Source organism: Protopterus annectens, chromosome 4.part1, assembly GCF_019279795.1.
Source record: "Protopterus annectens isolate FY-2018-M chromosome 4.part1, PAN1.0, whole genome shotgun sequence".
In the NCBI taxonomy this organism is placed as follows: Eukaryota; Metazoa; Chordata; order Ceratodontiformes; family Protopteridae; genus Protopterus; species Protopterus annectens.
This window is the reverse complement of record NC_056734.1, coordinates 444,522,910-444,543,841: the sequence shown is the minus strand read 5'-3', so window position 1 is coordinate 444,543,841 and position 20,932 is coordinate 444,522,910. Positions and strand designations below refer to the sequence as shown.

The window sequence follows — 20,932 nt, the reverse complement described above, 5'->3', positions numbered from 1 at the left end:
ATTAGTGTTTGGTGGTAGGAGGAGAGGGTTGTCTGTGTACATGAGGCAGTTGTAAAATTGCCTCAAAATGCCCAGATTCACCAGTTGGACTGGAGAGTGCACCTGAAACTGCCCTTTGGACATGCCTGAATAGGTAAAGTGAGCTGTTTTACTGATTAGCTGGTAGGGACGAATAGAGAGCCTTGTCCTTCTGGACAGTATAGGGGGTCTAGTGCTAGGGTTAATTAATGCTTGCTATGAGTTTTGAGCAAGTGCTCGGCTGTGAAATGAATGCTTGAGTGCTTAAGTTGAAAGTTTGTCTAGTTCCAAGGAAAAAATTGAAGAGCAGACTTCATGGAGCCGGGAATACTTTAACCCTAGCTAACCGGCACTGCCCGTCGTGCCAAACCACGCAAATGCATTTTTTATAGCAGGGAAATGAAAGAGATAGAAATTAGCCAGAAATGGCTAATAAGCTACTAACTTCTATGCTACAGCAGACAAGGTGCACCAATATCAGAAAAACAGTTCAAATGAGCAGGCACAGTAAACCTTTAACCAGAAATTCCCAGCTCAGAAGGGTAGAATATACCCTCTCCTCCCACAAGAGTGCATACCACAAACCTTCTTAATGTAAAATGACTGGCCTGGAGCCCAAGTGCTTAAAGCAGAACTAATACACTTTTAGAATAACAGACGCTGAGACTTCAATCAGCAGTTCCCAACTTAGAATGATGTAAGCTACCTGTCTTGTCACAACAGTGCAGACCACAAACCTTCTTAATGTAAAGATATGAAGCCCAAGTGCTTAAACCAAAAGGCTTAGAATAACAGTTACAATTTAATCAGGCTACTACCAAGCAGTAATAAATGCAGCAGAATAAACACAATTGAGTACTTTTAAGAAGAGGCAAAAGCAAAATAAGGTAAAGTAGGAAAAAACACAAATACAGTAAAAGCAGATAAAGTGCAAATTGTTTTCTTTTTTTTTTTTTTATATATAACAATAGAAAAGCAAACTGATTTGAACAAATTACCCAATTAACCCATAAAAAAACAGAACTCAGAATGGAGCCCTGTTCCAGCAGTCTTCAATCAGACAAGTTCTGGGCCTAAGTGGGTATGCCTACTCAGATGTTCTCTCTGTATTAGGCAGGATGAGCTAATGAGACTAGACTAGGATAGAGCTGGGATAGGGCTGAACAGATGGGAATGGTAGGAGTGTCTGAAATCAAAATATGATCTCACTGTACTTGTTTGAGTGAGCAAATGAGATGGGCCCAGGAGGAGTGTTCAAACACAAATTTACAGGAGGGACAGTCAATTCCAAAGCTACCAAGCCAACTGCAGGCAGGGAGAGAACAGAGAGACAGCTCACAATTTTCAGTAAACAAATAAATAAGCAGATAAATGCAGTACTATTTTAACACAATATTCAATGAAACAATACTAACTGCAGACAGGGAGAGAACAGAGAAACAGCTCACAATTTTCAGTAAACAAATAAGCAGATAAATGCAGTAATGTGACGAGGGTCAACAGGATTAGGAATAAGTATATTAGAGGGTCAGCCCACATTGGAAGGTTTGGAGACAAAGCCAGAGAAGCAAGATTACATTAGTTTGGACATGTGCTGAGGAGGGATGCTGAGTATATTGGGAAAAAGATGCTAAGGATGAAGCTGCCAGGTAACAGGAAAAGAGGAAGGCCTAAGATAAGGTTTATGGATGTGGTGAGAGAGGACATGCAGGTGGTTGGTGTGACAGAGCATGATGCAGAGGACAGGAAGAAATGGAAACAGATGATCCGCTGTGGCAACCCCTAATGGGAACAGCCGAAAGAAGATGATGATAAATGCAGTACTATTTTTAACACAATATTCAATGAAACAATGCTAACTGCAGACGGAGAGAACAGAGAGACAGCTCACAATTTTCAGTAAACAAATAAATAAGCAGATAAATGCAGTACTATTTTAACACAATATTCAGTGAAACAATAAACAGAAAAAATAAAATTCAGTACTATCTTATAACACTGCAAGTTTGTACTTATCTCAGCTTGTAATAAAGTTGATGTAGGGTATGCAAAAGCTAACCAAACAGCTCAAGTATGCAACTATTCAGCAGAAATAATTTCAGAGATAAGGGACTAAGACTAAGGCACAGAGAATGCCTCTAGGCTAAGACTTCTACACGAAATAACAATGAAGTGAGAAGAAGAAATTAACTGCAGACAGGGAGAGAACTCACAATTTTCAGTAAACAAATAAATAAGCAGATAAATGCAGTACTGTTTTTAACACAATATTCAATGGAACAATAAACAGAAAAAATAAAATTCAGTACTATCTTATAACACTGCAGGTTTGTAGTTATCTCAGCTTGTAATAAAGTTGATGTAGGGTATGCAAACGCTATCCAAACAGCTCAAGTATGCAACTATTCAGCAGAAATAATCATGATTGGCAGTGGAATTTTTACGGTGTTGAGTTGCCAGCCCGGTAACCAACCTTCCACAGAAGGCACACACACGCATGCACTCATGTCTAGCATCAATTTTAGCGTGTCCAACCCACTTGCAGCATGTCTTTGGGGATGTGGGAGGAAACCGGAGTACCCGGAGGAAACCCACATGACCACAGGGAGGACATGCAGACTCCACACAGAAAACACCCCAGCTGAAGACCGAACTGGAGAGCCTCTTGCTGTGAGGCGACAACGCTAACCACTGCACCACGCTGCCATCCGCATTCCCTGATAGAATAATAAGGTTAATTAGAAGGATATATGAATGATCAGAGGCAAGAAGTGGGAGGATTCCGCTCTGATAACTCATGTTTAAACAGATGAACCAGGCAGGACTGTCCTCTTTCCCCATTTGTCATTTGTTTTATATTTAGAGCCATTGACAAAGAAACTAATGGGCTCAGACATTCAAGGATATAATTGGTATGGTAATCAAGAAAAGTTGGCTTTATTTTTACTTGATAAATCCAGATAATGACATCTTGGTGTTGTGAAACATTTTGAGACAGTTTCATGTCTTTTAAGATAGCAATACACATATTTATGTGGACACGATAAGATGAAGTATTTAGGAGTATGGCTTAAAAAAGGTTCTGTTTTGGCAGCAAACGATATTCAAGAAGAGACTAAGCAAAATACAATACAAAAACTGAGGAACTGAAAGTTCTTGCTTATAGATATGGATGGTAAGATAGAAACAGTGAAAATGCTTTTAGTCCCTTTAGTTTTACATACAGGTCAGGCATATTTTTCTCAATCAAAGGATAACTTGTGAACAATAATTAATAAAGAGTTGAAGGACGTTATGTGGGACAGGAATAAGTCAAAAGTTAAGTGGGATAAGCTGATCCTCCAAATAGTGTAAGGTGGTTTAGGATTACCAGATTTGAAGGCACATTTTAGAGCTACACAGTTAAGGCTAATATACACAACACAGCATAACCAAAAGGTTATAATTCAAAGTGGAAAGGGATGATGTTGAACCACTGGGGAATTTCAAGAAGTAAGAATAGACTGGGATTTTGAATGCAGATCCTTAAGGAGAATAATAATCATACATAATAATACATTTATAAAATTGCAGAAGGCATTATCAGAACTAAACCAACATGGGAATGGAGAAAGATTTTGCCAGTAAGGATACCTACAAGTAGGACTACAGAAAATAAACAAGGGGGGGCTAATTTACTGGAGAAAACTGGCAAAGGAGCCAAGGTACTTGAAGCAAATAACTAGAGAGGTAAAGACAATAGACTGGGATGAGGCCAAAAAGAAGAAGTATGGACTTCAGGTTAGAGACCAACTTCCCTACCAGAGATTAATACCAGAGAGTAGGCAAAGAGAAAGTGGCGGGGAGACCTAATTGAAAGACCTGCTCCTGTAATGTTTTTTGCCAAATCTAGAACAAAAGCTGCTATTATAAAAGGGAAAATTAATAGGCCATATAAAATATTGCACGACAGTTATACAAATCAATCAGAGGAGGTTAGCAAATATTGGGAAGAGAGATTTGAAAAGCAGTTTTCAAGGGAACAATGGAAGGGTATATGTATGGCTTCCAAGAATCCAAGAAAGTTCAGAAAGTTTAGGATTTTTGCTTGGATGTATTTGCATAGTATTTTTATACTACAAGAAGACTTCAAAGAATGTTTACTGAATTCGATAGATAATATTGAAGGTATGATGAGGAAGAAAGAGGCAACTGGGATTGTGCTTTTTGGAAGTGTAATGAGTTGACATGTTCTAAATAAATCTCTACAGAGTACTCAGTCAAAAATATTGGGGGAGCAAATGGCTGTAACTAGGGAAATGATTTTTTGAGCTGGGAGCAGGATATGAATTGTCTATACATAACAAAATCACATTAATTTTAATTATGTTGGCTGCCAGAAAAAACAATTACTAGAAAATGGAAATCAAAATCTGAGCCATCTGTGTTTGAAGTATTGAATATTGTAAAAGAGATAAAAGAATTGAAGACATATCTTTAAAAAGGGATGGAGGGATTACACAAATAAATGAAGAAACGTATGTATGGTGTATGTAAATGAGAAAAATATTAACATGGTTTGTTTTCTGTTCTATTAATGTATGCCTATGTTTTAAGGTATAATTTAATAAAGGTGTTTAAAAAAGAATAGTTGCTTGGCCTTCTGTACTGTTGTAGGCAGCATTATGAAAAATATAAAATCAAGTGAAAATGGCCAACAACTCAGATATATGTGCTGTTATGTGTGTGTAATTGCTGCAATATGACTACATATGACAGAGGGCAGTTATTGGCTTTCCATGGTTTGTGTTTTATTAACAGTGTTCTGTGTTAGCTTTGCACAGCACTTCATGGTGGTATTAACCTGAAACTAATGTGCTATAATATAAGCCTCACTGACGGGGCATGCTGAGTCAGTATTAAACTGGATTCAGTCCTCTTCATCTGCACACAATGGGCCGTCCTGTTGCAGCATGAAGGTGACTCTAAAATGCGAAAAATAGTCGAACAACTTAAAGCATGCTGTGACACTTCATCATCACCAACAACCCCCTTTTTCACATTTCCTACTTAGGGTCGGGGTGCCAGGTCACTTGGAATCTCTTCCCTTTCATTGCCACTCTCCTACTTTCTTCGGCAGTCATACTTGACTGTCGCAGTTCTTATGTCACAAAATCTATCCACCTCTTTGATGGGCACCCTCATTTCCTCTTGCTTTCTTCCTGTCTTTCCCAAATCTTCTTCACCAGATTGTCTTCTGCTTTCCTGCACTGTAATCTGTTCTCTTTGACCTTTCCTTCAACTGGAGCTACTTTGGCTTTTATGTCCTTATTCCGTCATCTGTTTCGTAGTGTGCATCCTGCTACCCATCTCAGGCACTTCATTTCCATCACCTGTAGCTTCCTCAACTGCTCCAACTTTACTGCCCAGGTTTCTGTACCATACAGTAGTACTGGTCACACCACTGTTTTGTACACCTTTTTTCATCTTCTTTGCCATTTTTCTGTAATACACTATCCCTGTCACTCTGTGCCAGTTGCCTGCAGCCTTTCTGATTTAACCTTTGACCTCATTCAGACTACAATTTTCCTCAACCACCCCTCCCAGATACTTGAAGCTGTTAATCTGCTCCACTGTCTTCCCTTCTGTCTCAAATCTCATCTTCTTCTGACTTTCCCCATTTGCTGCCATTACAACTGTATTATCTGTAGTCAGTTTTATCCCCTGTGCCTTCAGTTTAACATTCCATTCCCCTACTTTTTTGTTGAAGGTCTTGCTCAGAGTCTATCTGTAATTCCACATCGTCTAAATACAGCAACTTTTTCAATCTCTACCCTCTAATCTGTTTGCTAATTTAATCCATCACCAGTATGAACCGAGTTGGCTCAGAGCTGAACCCTGATAAACACCCACTCCAAAAGGGAACCTCTGTGTGAGATTAAACACTGTTCATACTTGAGTCATTGGGTCCTTGTACATAGCCTACATTAATTCTACCAGTGTTTCTGGGTCTTTCCACCACTGCAGGACTGCCTAAGTCTTTTTTCTTGGGACCTTGTCATATGCCTTCTCCAAGTCTAGGAATGCCCAGCTGGACTCTATTCTCATCTCTAGCTTTTTCTCAACTATCTGTCTCACTGCAAACATCAGGTCAGTTGTACTGTACCCTGATCTAAATCTGAACTGCTCATCTCCCATCTTGTTTTCTACTGCTCTGCACATCTGTTTATCAATCACTCTGTCCAGAACTTTCATTCAGTGTGACAGGAGTTTGATGCTTCTGCACTGCCCACAGTTGTGAATGTCTCCTTTATTCTTGAATACTGGCACTAGTATGCTTATTCTGCAGTCATCTGGGGTATGCCTATCTCTCCATACTGCTAAGACTACCCTCAGGAGCAATTTCTCCCATTTCACCAAGCAATATCTGCTGTATCCTCACCTGGTTCCCCTTCATATGATCAAATTTCTCTAAACTCGAAAGTCCTAAACTCGAAACCAGAATCTCGAATTTAGAGAAACTCGAACATATGAAAGGGACAAAAAAAATTAACACCTTTCAAATGTTTTCGCAGAGGGGCTTCACCCCCCTGCACCCCCACATGGGGGGCTGTGCTCCCCACACACCCCCTACTTAAATATACCTACTCCGTGATCGCACTATAGTGAAGGAAAGGGAAATATCCCATTCTGCGCTATACACGTATGGGCAAAATGGAAGATGTTCCATTCCTCCACTATAGTGCAGTCACAGAACATTCACATTTAGACTGCTAGGGTACAGGGGGACCTGGCCCCCTGCAGTGAGGTAAGTTAACTTTTTATTTTTTTACACCTAAGGTACCCATTCACAATTTCGAGTGAATGGAAGTTTGAGATTCTGGTCTCGAGATTATGAATTTCGAGCTTCCATCCATTCGATCTTGTGAAGGGGAACCCCCATCTGAGCCTGCTGCTTTCCCTGACTTCATTTCCTTTAGTGCTGTTCTTACTTCTTCTAGGGTGGGCAACTCCTCTTCTCTGTCCATAGGCTTTGTCTGGGGTCATGCAGCTTCTGTGGGGGTTTCTTCATTCAGAAGCAACTGGAAGTGCTCCTTCCATCTGCCTTTGATGCCTGTAGACTGGTGAGCAGCCTGTTGCTGGCATCCCTTACCAAGGGTGTCTTACTATCTTCTTTATCTTTCTGTCTTTGTCTTGCAACCTGATAGCATTTCTTTGTGACATCCACGGAGCCAGTTTTCAGAAGTTGGTAGAGTGTCTCTGATGCCTTGTTCTTTGCTATTGCAACTCCTCTCTTAGCATCTTTGTTAACCAACCAATATTCCTTCCTAGCCTGGTCTGTTTCTTCTAACTCCCACTTTTTCCTGCATTCCTTCTTTCTTTTGATGACTTTCTTGACTTCTGCATTCCACTACCAACTTTCCCTGTATATCTTATTTCCATACCTGGCTTGACCGCTTATCTGTTTTGTAGCCCTTACATATGCTGTTTTAATGCACTGTCATTCTTCTTCAGCTCCGCCTATTTCCTCTTTCCTTGAACTGTTGTGCTTTCTCTCCAGTCAACTTGCAGGTCTTCAGCCTGGTCTCTGTTGACCTTAGAGCCTTCTCTGACCACTATGGTTTATGTTGTGGGCTGACTATTGCACTGGGGATTCTACCCAATGCCCTTTTCTTGCTAGGAGGAAGTCTACCTGAGTTGTATGTGGCTACTTTTGCATGTGCTCTTGTGACTGTCTGTCTTTCTAAACATGAGTTTGTTACCATCAAACCATTTGTCAAACAGAAGTCTAGAATAGCCTTTCCTTCTTTATTCCTGCTGCCCCATCCATGTGATCCCAGACAGTCCTCATATCCTGTTCTGTCTGTCCTGATATTGTCATTCAGGTCACCCATTATCACCACCAATTCCTGTTGAACTGCTTTATCTAGTAGGTCCTGCACTGCTGCATGAATGCACTCTGTTCCTCACTATCACAACCCTGCTGTGAGGCATAGGCTGAGATTATGAATACTGCTCTATCATTATACTGGAAACTGATTGCCATGAGTCTGTCACTAGTTCTGATGACATCCCTCACTGTCTTCTGAAGCCTCTACCTCACAACAATTCACACCATTTCTAACTTGTCTTTCTCCTGAGTAGTAGACTCTGGACCCCAAGCCAAGTGGCTATGCTGCACTGCCTTTCCATCTTGTCACCTTGATACATAGCATGTCCACCTCCTCGTTACCATTGGGTCATCCATTTCCAAGCCCCATCCTGTCAGTGTACCTACACTTGAGTGTAGTAATTCTTTGTTTGTGTTTGGTATATTGATTGGTTTTATATGCAGTTTTCACTCACAGAGTCAGGGAACCCAGTCTGGACAATTGAACACTGGCTGGCTTACTGATCCAGGGTTACTGGGCTTTATGCTAGGCACACAGTGGACAGCAGGGGCACATACAGCCCTCCTACTGTTAGCATGGGTCCCTTGCATAGCTCGGAGTAAGCTAGGTCCTCACTTGTCACTGGTAAATACCCATATGTTACATGACTGAATCATCTAGAGCCAAATTCTTACACTATCAAGTGGCTAGGGCACCTTCTAGAGTTTGTGCTGCTGCCCACAGTTCTTAAATGAGTTTGAGATGGCACTATAAAACTAACTGCAGGGATTTACAAAATCACAAGTGCAGTCTATAGCATGCTATGCCAATGTTAAAGAGACACCAGTGCTGCACAGATATGCAGCATAGTGCATTTCACTGCAATGCTAATCTGAGTTTAATATGGTACAGGATCAGCTGTTCAACATAAAGTATGCCATGCTATTATTTAATCAAAGCCAGTGCTGCTCAGGCATGTTGTACAGAGCTAAGTGTGGCACAATTATAGTGAAGCTCATTGACAAAAAAATCATCTGTGCAACCCAGGGAATACAATGTCTCTACTGAAGTGAATCCAGAGCTGTTAAATTGTACAACATGGAGTATCCTGTGAACTTAGTAAACCCAGTCTACTGCACTACAAAATTAGCCATGCATAATAGGCCATCCCATGGTAGTACTAAGGTAAATCCAGTGGTTTTCAACTGCACAACAGAGAATATCTAGTTATATGTGCTACAAATCTGTATAAACTAGTGTCGGTAGTTATGATTGCAGCAAGTATTTCTTCAGCTGTGAAGTGGAGTTTAACTGGTGGTCAGCTGCTGTTTCTCAGCTTTGGTTATGTGGATGAGTTTTCTGTTTTATGTGTTGTCATCCTTTCATGGTAGTTGTACAACTATGAAGTTAGTCTACATAAGTAAGTGAGTTTGGGAAAACAGGCAGCTTTTTATTATGTTATTTATAAGAGAAATGGTGCAAACATGTTTCCCTTTGTTTCTTGTTGATTTATTGACTGGAATTGCAGTGCTATTATGTATGCATTTGCAATCATGTTTCCTCCTGTTGTGCTATTGACTGATCATCACATAGTCAGTGCTATGAGAGGGTCAATCATTGTAGAAATTGACAATGCCTAATATATATTCACACTATGACAGTGTATCTTTTTGTTGAGACGGGCTGTGTGGGAAACCTAAGTGCAGTTACATGCTTAGTACTACATTATTATGATGGGGGTTCTACGATGGAGGTAGTCTGTGTAGGTCATCAACATAAACAAACTGAAATACATGACTGTGGCCATTGTATCTTTGACTTCTCATTCCATGGCAGAATTAAAGTAAATCCAGTAGTAAACAATGACAAAAAAATCCTACTTGTCAGACCTCTAGAACATATACTAAAACCATACCAATCCTTTATGTTATTCTATAAGAAAATTACTTTATCCAGGGCAAAGCATCACTCCACTTCCTTCAACTGAGAATGACTCAGATAGCATTTCAGCTCAGTTTAACTCTCCCTTTATAAACTCAGTCACCAAACAAAACATCAACCCATTATCCACCATTCCTGAAACAAATCATAACACTATACATCAGTTCTTTCCTGCACCTGTCCCTACTACAACAATAAAACTATTCTTTCTAAAGCTAATAATGACAATCTTGGTAGCAGATGCACACCCAACCAAGTATCTAAAATTTACTGCCATGTCTATAGCATTCCCTATTTCCACCCCAATCAACAGATTCTTAACTGAATGCATTGTCCTAACAATCTGGTAAAAATCATTCATAATTCCCCTCCATAAAGGCAGTACCTCAACAGCCCTATTTATTGACCTGTTGCTGTACTGTCACCCCTATGCAAATTTGTGAAAAGATGCATACACTGCCAGCTACTGAAATAACTCACTGATCACAGCTTACTCCCTCCCACACAAAATCATAGCACTCAGCTGCCCTCTTCAGTTTTAGCAATACCGTCAGTCAGCATATAAACAATGGTGACCCAGTCTCAACTATTTTTTTCAACCTATCAAAAGGTATTGATACTGTATCATATCAGAAACTACTTTATGAACTAGCATTTCTAGGTCTTAATAGCTCACTCAATTTGATTCCACAGTTCCCTATCAAATAGGCATAAAGCAGTAAAATGTAAGCAAGACTTGTCTCTTTTCTTACGAGTCACAGTTGGGATCCCCCAAGGTTCAGTTCAAGGGCCTCTCCTTTATAATATCTTTATCAACAAACTCCATACCACCTCTAGTCAAGCAACCTTAACTTATACGTAGGCAATACAGCTGACATTTGCACTCAATGGATGCATTCCCTACAGGACATTACTCACCAGGATTTCCTATCCACAGAATATGAGTTATCTAATTCAATCCCAAAAAGACAACCTAATGCTTTTTACCCCAAAAAGTTTCAGAGAACAAAACTGATATTCCTTATCTTATTATCTGATAACATAAAAATTGAATGCAGAGCATAAACAAAATTATTCAGTGTCTTACTAGACAATAAATTTAAATATGACCAGCACCTGCTCCAGACCATCAAACGCACATACACATACACTGGAAACTGAGATCACTCTACATGGCAAGACATTTTTTCAGTAGAAAATCCATAGACACTGGCTATCTACCTAGTTCCATTCCTTCTGAATGCATCTCCCATCTTTACAAATTGCAATGCCACCCTTAAAACAAAATTTGACACATGATGTAATAAAACAGATACATCTGCAAGACATTTACCTCTAAAAACCCACCACTGTGTAGCCTGTAGATATCTTCACAGGTTAGAACTCCCATTACTTCATCTACTCACAAGTTAAAATAGTCCAGAACTTAATACACTTTGCTGAAAAATACCCATCACTGAAAAGTATACTACACCATACTCTAAAACTAACATACTCACATCAAACAAATCTCTCTTTGCTACCTCTAAATCATATAACTCAGCTGCAGATTCTTTATACTCCTACCAAGTTGCAAACACCTGGAACTCACTACCTTTGCATCTAAAGCAGGCAAACAAGAAAATATTTTCAAATTGCTATTAACGGAATATCTAAACACAACCTGACTTGGCACCTGCACCACTCATGGTTAGACATGAAGCTTAATCTGTTGTTTTCCATTATAGTACTTACTTCCTTCCCTACCTCTACACTCCTCCACTTGAAAAAAGGAAGATTGATCAGGAAGATGGTCAATCTCAAAGTACACCAGTCTCTATCTTACATTCCACCCTATGACATCTAAACTGTCTTTTGTCCTCATCCTTCCAAAACTAATACTTCTTATAAAGTATATAACCTGTCTTTTACCACATCCCCTATAATTAATCCTTATAAAGTATATACTGCTTCAAATTGTCTCAGTTGTACAAACAGCATCCTTTCACTGTTATAAATTGTACAAACAGTATCCTTTGACTGTTATAAATTGTACAAACAGTATCCTTTGACTGTTATAAATAGTACAAACAGTATCCTTTGACTGTTATAAATTGTACAAATAGTATCCTTTGACTGTTATAAATAGTACAGACATAAGGTATCCTGTCACTGTTATAGTTCCACTAATATATACAAAGCCTGCATCTTACTAATTATATTCACACTGCATTGTATTACTTACACTACGTAATTGCCTGCCTCAAATGTATCTACACTGTAATCCAATGGAATAACTATACATTGGTACTTTTATTTTTTTGTATTAAATGTGAGGCTTTTATCCCCAGATGTCCACTAAAAAGGGTTTTAACCCAATAAGAATTTCCCAGCAAGGATAAATAAGATGAAATGAAATAAAAGTAATACATTTAATAAAATGTTAGTCTTCAAATGATCAAAGAAAGGCTTCTCATGGTAGTGTTTAAAATGAAATTGTGTTACAATTTCAGTAGTTTAAAGCAGGACAAATGATTACTGTCTGAATTTCTGCTCAACAATTGTGTCATACTTTCTTATTTTTTTGCAGTTATCTTTATTTATTTTTTGATCAATTCACACATCATCATAATGAAATCCAGTCTGCTGTTTGCTATAAAATCATTTTAAAAGAATCTGAAATGAACCGAATGCATTCTTTTTATACTAATCTTTGTTAAAACATGACTTTATAGATATTTACATGGATACAATGGTGCAGATACAAAGTACATTCTAATTTCTGAAATGCAGGCTTCACTGGTACTATCATTTGTCTTCCTAAAATAGAAACAAATATGTAGGGTTCCTATTAGATGACCAAAGACCCATTCTATCGAATGCTTCTGGTCGAACTTAAAAACAATGAAAAGGCAAAATAGCGAAGCGGCTTTTAAGCGAATTCTCTCCCAGGGAAAGAATTTGCTTGGCCGCTTCCGTTACTTTGCCATTTTCTGCACTGTAGTGCGATCTCTGAGTTGGTATATTTAAGTGGGGGGGTGTGCCCCCCACTTTATGTATTCTTTCAATTTTTTTTTTTTTTGGAACAGCGATTTTTTCCCTTGGAAAAAAAAAAATCGCTGTTCTGATCTTTCGAGATTGCAAGCTTTCGCTTACATGGGGGTTGATTATTCATCGTTCGCTTTTTTAAGCGTTTGATGATATAATATAGACCCAATATGTATTCTTGTACAACTAAGTCTGTTAAACAGATTTTATAATTAAATCCAGTCAAATACTAGTTATAATTAGTTAAAAAAATATGTAAAATAGGCTAGATATGTCCTTTGTAACAATTTCCCGAAACATCACCTTAGAGATATTAAGAACACAGGATTAATCAAAGTTTACCTTTCTCACACTCCATTGCATTAATTCATCATAATTTCCTATAGAGTGGTCACTTTTACCTAGAACTGGCATCCCTAGAGGAAATGTACTTAATAAAGCCCACCTATTGGTATAATCCAGTCAGTTTAGGTATCTCATAACTATGAGGCACCCTAAAAGGATGGATTATTTTTAATTCTTTGATATTAATAACACCATACTCTCTACATCCTTGACATTTTTGTGCAGTGCATTTTCATCTTTAAAGTAAACTTTTTTGCAGGTTACAGGCAAGTCAAGGTCAGACATGTTGCCGTGTTATAAATAATTGTTGGGAAGTGCACATCTCCTAGACACTACCTCTCTCTTTATATAAATATATATATATGTATATGCACACATGTGTATGTATGTATGTATATATATATATATATATATAGAGAGAGAGAGAGAGAGAGATGCACACACATAAAATGTATTCATAATGCAGACTGTCCAAAAGATCACATAGTATTATACCAAACACAAAATGCAGAAATGCCAAAACCTGAACACTCAGCACATGTTCTATGCAGTGGGGGGCAAGCCCCCCCCACACACACACACACACTAATTATATACCAACACCAAGGCTGTTCTACAGTCGGAAAAGGATAAATTCCCAGACCCTTCTGTACCGCAATCTCATCAAATTTCTAGTTTTCTTGTTTTATGCTCCTAGTACTGAAGGTCATCATTTCAGCCATTCATCTTTTAGACCTTCTCAAATCAGTGCTCTTACTGTTAAGAGATGGAACCAATTAACTTTAAACTCATATTAATCTCTTGAAATTAATTTACTCTGAAGTGGCAGGGTGCCGTGATGGCAAATAGCCAACATTGCATGACAGTGGTAGGGTGCTAATCTTGGTAGGTAGGCAGCATTGCATGGCAGTGGTAGGATGCTGTGATGGCAGGTAGGTAGCATTGCATAACAGTGGTAGGGTGCCATGATAGCAGGTAGGCAGCACTACATGGTAGTGGTAGGGTGCTAATTTTGGTTGGTAGGCAGCATTGCATGGTAGTAATTGGGTGCCATGATGGCAGATAGACAGCATTGCATGGCAGTTATAGGGTGCTAATTTTGGTAGTTAGGCATGACAGTGGTTGGGTACCATGATAGTGGGTAGGCAGCCTTGCACAGCAGTGAGTAAAAAATGTAAAGAGAACTGTCTGCATTAATTAAAGAAGACCTGAGACAGACTATAAGTGTTACACAGGCTGCCTCTCATAGTGCTAAGGAATCTGTACAGTGTGCTGGTAGAGGCCACAGAGGGATTTTTTCAGTAGATCACTGTCCACTGCAGAAGTGTATAAGACCTGAAAAATGCCAAGTATGGTACATTTGTACAAGGGAAAGAAACAGGAAACTCTAGGGAAGTGCAGGCTTTTTAATGTAGCAGTAGTGGAAAGAAAGGTGAAAATCCCAAGGTAGAAGCTGATTATTTTCCTAGACAATACGAATCTCCATGAAAGTAAACTGACATGGATTCCTGGCCTGAAGGAGGGGCCAGTAAAACCCAACCCATTTTTTTTTATTGGGTTTCAGGAGTACTTGTCTCTAAAGTGCCAATGCACATGATCTATATAGACGTCATTAAGACCCTGGCAGCTGCTAGGGAACCTTCAAGGATTTGAGTATCTGGTATGGCATAGTAACTGTGCTGTGGTGTTGTTTAAAGGTATGATGTACAGAGTTGTTTAGAGGTGATCGTTGTCAGGAATAAGCAAAGTGATTATTGAAATACCACAGGGATCAGTCCTGGGGCTAGTAGGCCTCAATAAAATTTGTTCAATTATGTTTGGGAGACTAGAGAGCAGAATCCTCATTTTCTTGGATATTGTTAGCTGCATCCATGGAGGGTGGAAAATAGTAGACTCAGGAACAAACTGGAAAAGCTTTCCAAGTGTGCAGAAAGATATGGAATTTGAAATTAATAGCAAATAATAGAAAATTACCTACACGGACCACAGAAATTCTGGTAAAAAATATCAGCTGGAGGAGTGGAAATGATGTTGAAAGAACAGAAGTAAGGCAAAGAATCAGAATCAGAATCACATTTATTGGCCAAGTATGCACACATATAAGGAATTTGACTCCAGTTTCAGTGACTCTCCAAGTCTGAATTACATAAATGACATACGTACAACTATTAAGAACAAGACATACAACATGCGTGCAACTATTAAAAACAAGACCAAAAAATGTAAATATACATATACATCATCATCATCATCTTTCTGCTGTTCCCATTAGGGGTCGCCACAGCTCTTGCTCTGTCACACCAACCACCTGCATGTCCTCTCTCACCACATCAATAAACCGTATCTTAGGCCTTCCTCTTTTCTGGTTACCTGGTAGCTTCATCCTTAGCATCCTTTTCCCAATATACTCAGCATCCCTACTCAGCACATGTCCAAACCAATGTAATCTTGCCTCTCTGGCTTTGTCTCCAAATCTTCCAACCTGGGCTGACCCTCTAATATACTTATTCCTAATCCTGTCCACCCTCGTCACACCCAGTGCAAATCTTAACATCTTTAACTCTGCCACATCCAGCTGTAACTCCTGCCTTTTTGTTAATGCCACTGTCTCCAACCCATATAACATAGCTGGTCTCACTACACTCTTGTAGAACTTCCCTTTCACTCTTACTGGTACTCTGTCACAAATCACTCCTGACACTCTTCTCCACCCACTCCATCCTGCCTGTACTCTCTTCTTCACCTCTCTTCCACACTCACCATTACTCTGAACTATTGATCCCAAGTATTTAAACTCATCCACCTTCGCCACCTCTACTCCTTGCATCCTCACCATTCCTCTATCCTTCCTCTCATTCACACACATATATTCTGTCTTAGTCCTGCTGACCTTCATTCCTCTTCTCTCAAGAGCATATCTCCGTCTCTCCAGGGTCTCCTCCAGCTGTTCCCTACTCTCACTACAGATCACAATGTCATCTGCAAACATCATAGTCCACGGGGACTCCTGTCTGATCTCGTCTGTCAACCTGTCCATCACCATTGCAAATAAGAAAAGGCTCAGAACTGATCCTTGATGTAATACCACCTCCACCTTAAACACATCTGTCACTCCCACTGCAGACCTCACCGTTGTCACACTACCCTCGTACATATCCTGTACCACTCTTACATACTTCTCTGACACTCCCGACTTCCTCATGCAATACCACAACTCCTCTCTAGGCACCCTGTCATATGCTTTCTCTAAGTCTACAAAGACACAATGCAACTCCTTCTGACCTTCTCTGTACTTCTCCATCAACACTCTCAGAGCAAACATTGCATCTGTAGTGCTCTTTCCTGGCATGAAACCATACTGCTGATCACTAATCATCACGTCCCTTCTTAACCTAGCTTCCACTACTCTTTCCCATAACTTCATGCTGTGACTGATCAACTTAATCCCTTTGTAGTTACTACAGCTCTGCACATCACCCTTATTCTTAAAACTCGATACCAAAACACTTTTCCTCCATTCCTCAGGCATCCTCTCACTTTCCAAGATTTCATTAAACAATCTGGTTAAAAACTCCACTGCCATTTCACCTAAACACCTCCATGCTTCCACAGGTATGTCATCTGGACCAACAGCCTTCCCATTCTTCATCCTCTTCATAGCTATCCTTACTTCCTCCTTGCTAATTCATTGTACTTCATGATTTACTATCCCTGCATCATCCAACCTTCTCTCCCTCTCATTCTCTTCATTCATCATCCCCTCAAAGTACTCTTTCCATCTCCTCAACACACTCTCCTCGCTTGTGAGTATGTTTCCCTCATTATCCTTTATCACCCTTACTTGCTGCACATTTTTCATAGCTCGGTCCCTCTGTCGAGTCAATCGGTGCAGGTCCTTTTCTCCCTCTTTAGTGTCCAACCTTTCATACAACTCTTCATATGCCTTATCCTTAGCCTTTGCCACCTCTCTCTTTGTCATGTGCCTCATCTCCTTATACTCCTGTCTACTTTCTTCATCTCTCTGACAATCCCACTTCTTCTTTGCCAACCTCTTTCTCTGTATACTCTCCTGTACTTCATCATTCCACCACCATGTCTCCTTGTCGTCCTTCCTCTGTCCAGATGTCATACCAAGCACCTTTCTAGCTGTCCTCCTTACTGGCTCTTCTGTAGTTACCCAGCTATTTGGTAACTGTTCACTGCCACCCAATGCCTGTCTTAACTCTTCCCTGAACTCCACCTCACAATTACCCTTTTTCAGTTTCCACCATTTGATCCTTGATGCTGCTCTCACACTCCTCATCCTCTTCTTGATCACCAACATCATCTTACAAACCACCATTCTATGCTGTCTAACTACAATTTCCCCAGTCAACACTTTACAGTCTCCAATCTCCTTCAAACTGGCCCTCCTACCTAAGATATAATCCACCTGTGTGCATCTTCCTCCACTCTTGTATGTCACCCTATGCTCCTCCCTCTTGTTAAAATACATATTCACCACAGCCATGTCCATCCTTTTCGCAAAATCCACAATCATCTGACCTTCTGCATTCCTCTCCTTAACACCAAACCTACCCATTACTTCCTCATCCCCTCTGTTCACTTCACCAACATGCCTATTGAAATCTGCTCCAATCACCACTCTCTCACCCTTGGGTACACTCACCATCACTTCATCCAACTCACTCCAAAATTTTCTTTCTCATCTATCACACACCCAACTTGTGGAGCATATGCACTAACAACATTCATCATTACACCATCAATTTCCAGCTTCATAAACATCACTCTATCCGACACTCTTTTAACCTCCAAAACACTCCTAGCATACTGTTTCTTCAGGATAACTCCTGTGCCATTTCTCCTCCCATCCACACCATGATAAAACAATTTGAACCCACCTCCAATACACCTAGCCTTACTCGCCTTCCCTCTGGTCTCTTGCACACACAATATACCAACCTTCCATCTGTCCATCATATCGGCTAGCTCTCTCCCTATACCAGTCATACTGCCAGCATTCAAAGTTCCGACCCTCACTACCACAGCCCTAGCCTTTCTCCTCTTGTCCTGCCTTCGGCCATGCCTTCCACCTCCTCTCCTCCTCCGGCCAACAGTAGCCCAATTTCCGCCAGCACCCTGTTGGCTAATGGTACTGGTGGAGGTCGTTGTTAACCCAGGCCTTGACCGATCCGGTATGTAAATCTTTTCTAGTGTCCGCATGAATAATTTAGCCAAGTTTTATGCCAGATGCCCTTCCTGATGCAACCCTCCCCATTTATCTAGGCTTGGGACTGGCACAAAAAAATGTACTGGCTTGTGCATCCCCAGTGGCTGGGTTGTAAATATACATATACATCCAAGGTGCAAAGTGCAACTCATTTCAAGAAATACTGAAATAAACTGTGAAAGAAACAAGTATTAACATGTAAACAATACTGCAGAATCATCAGAGACTTAGGAAAAAAGAATACCCCAACCTAGTAAGCTGAGTTAACCATTTATAAACTTGATGGCTTGTGGAAAAAAATATTTTTGTATCTGCTTGTTTTCGTGTGTATTAATCTATAATGGTTGGCTGATTGTAATAGTTCAAAAAGATGGTGGTCTGGATATGAAGAGTCGGTGATGATTTTCTCTGCCCTTTTCATGACTCTGGAATAGTACAGGTCCTGTAAGGAGGGCAAACTAGCACCAATGATATTTTCGGCAGACCTGACTCTTCAGTGTAACCTATTTTTGGCATGATTAGACAGAGATCCAAACCACACTATTATGGATGAGCTGAGAACAGACTTAATGACTGCTGTATAGAACTGAATCAGTAGTTCCTGCGGGAAGTTGAACTTCCTCAGCTGTTGCAGAAAGTACATTCGCTGTTGTGCCTTTTTTATGATGGACCCTATATTGGTCTCCCACTTTATGTCCTATCATACCTGTTTATCATACCTAGAGAAGATCAGCAGGAGCTGATAGCCTTGTAAAGTCATGATTTAGGCACTTCTTGCATCTCAATTCAACTAGGATTTATATATAAAAAAATAAATGGCTAAGAGGCAGATGGTTTCCATTCTGGGTTTGCTGTCAATGTTTTCAGGAGATGAGTAGGAGGCAACATCCATAAAGGCATTAACTGGGATGGGAAGGGTTTAAGAATGACTCCAGCAAGCATTGTTTCACCAAATGTGTGTTACAGTTTTGAACTATGTTTCCTTCTGATGCATTTCCTATAAGAACATTGAATATTTTAAGTGCGTGTATGAATTTCTGTATGATGCATTAGGAATATCAATAAATTAATGCAACCTGTGTGGACAGCAAGCCTACAAATCATTTGATTTGGGCTTATGCATAATTTTTCATGTAAAAAAACAAATAAATATATGCCATAGTGCCTGTAAAGAACAGTGGATCCAAGCCAGGCTAAGAGAGAAAACTCTTGCAGTTTTTGTGGTTTGTATTAATATGGCTTGTAGAATGACTAACCCTTGGCTGCTGACCTGGCACACCAGTGTTGAAGCTTGAACTTCATTCCTTCTTACGTGAATTGAGTACTTTCATTGCTAAACATCACAGGTCACCCACAGGGCTACCATTCTAAACCATTCTGGGTACTTTATTATACAACAGTTTCATTAGCTGACTGCCTCTGGTACATGGAACCTGACTAGGCATCATTTGTTTGCTGGCATTTTCCTGTGGGTAGCGTGTCATGCAGTAAATGAAAAGAATGGAACAAAGTGCCCAAATACAAACAAATAACCAAAAATAAGGCCCTGGAGGGTTCACCAGGTAGCAAGCCAACTGTAATGAACACACAAAAAACAACAAAATGCCTTAAACTGGACCATAGCGTTTTCGTCAGCAACTTCATCAGATGAGCATACCAACAAAAATGAGTCCTTTATATATAGTCCTTAATAGGTCCATTAAGTCTCCAGTCTGAGAGGGTACTGAAACAGTAGCTTCCTACATGTTTACCCATATTAAAGATAAGCTTTTATATTACGCTGTCGAAAACTCAAACTGTTGAAATACCAAAAATAGTAAAAGAGTTCTACAGATCAGGAACATCCTATCCAAGGAAGCACTGTGCTAAAAACTCTTGAGAGACAAACATGTAAAATAACATAGAAAATAATGACCAGAGGAGTGCATGGAGCAGGAACATTTATGACATATTATGACCTATATGCAGTCTGTGTTTGAAACATGGTAGAACATACCTAGCTGTCTTTTCCTGAAAAAGTTTTTTTTTCTAATTTTGCTTTATACCTGTAATGCAAAAATGTAAATCAACAGAATGACATATTTTGCTTAACTAAAATAACATATGAAACCATAAACTTAATTTTAACTATCTAAATATTTCCTTGCAGAAAACTGTACAGACCAGAAAAACTACCTTCACACTGTTTTGAAATTGACTATGAAGATATTGATAAAGATGAGGTAAGTTGATAAATACGATTTTATTGCTTCAGTCTGTGAAACATAATTTTGTATGCACCAACATTGTTGATTTTTATACGCATTTGCTCTTTTTAGTTACAACTGTTTTTTTTTTTCATTTTGGTATCCTGTGCCTCATATTTTATTGATTTGGTCTCACTCTGTGATCGTGCATAGAAGAAATTACTGGGTATGATACAAAGGTTGTGCATTAAGCAGGTTTGGTAGTATATCTAGAGGCATAATTCTGTATGAGCCAAAATGGTGACTATCATTAACCACTGAGCATGCAGAAA

General features: G+C 39.6%; 1 protein-coding gene across 7 annotated transcripts in view; it reads left to right on the top strand.

Moving 5' to 3' along the window:
* DOCK10 (dedicator of cytokinesis 10) overlaps positions 1 to 20,932 on the top strand; it is a 2,344,342-nt gene that overhangs the window by 1,027,014 nt on the left and 1,296,396 nt on the right. For all 7 annotated transcript variants that reach the window (XM_044070265.1, XM_044070268.1, XM_044070269.1 and 4 more), the window contains exon 5: positions 20,564 to 20,636. In XM_044070265.1, the coding sequence (XP_043926200.1) occupies positions 20,564 to 20,636 (73 nt within the window). The remainder of the gene's footprint in view (positions 1 to 20,563; positions 20,637 to 20,932) is intronic.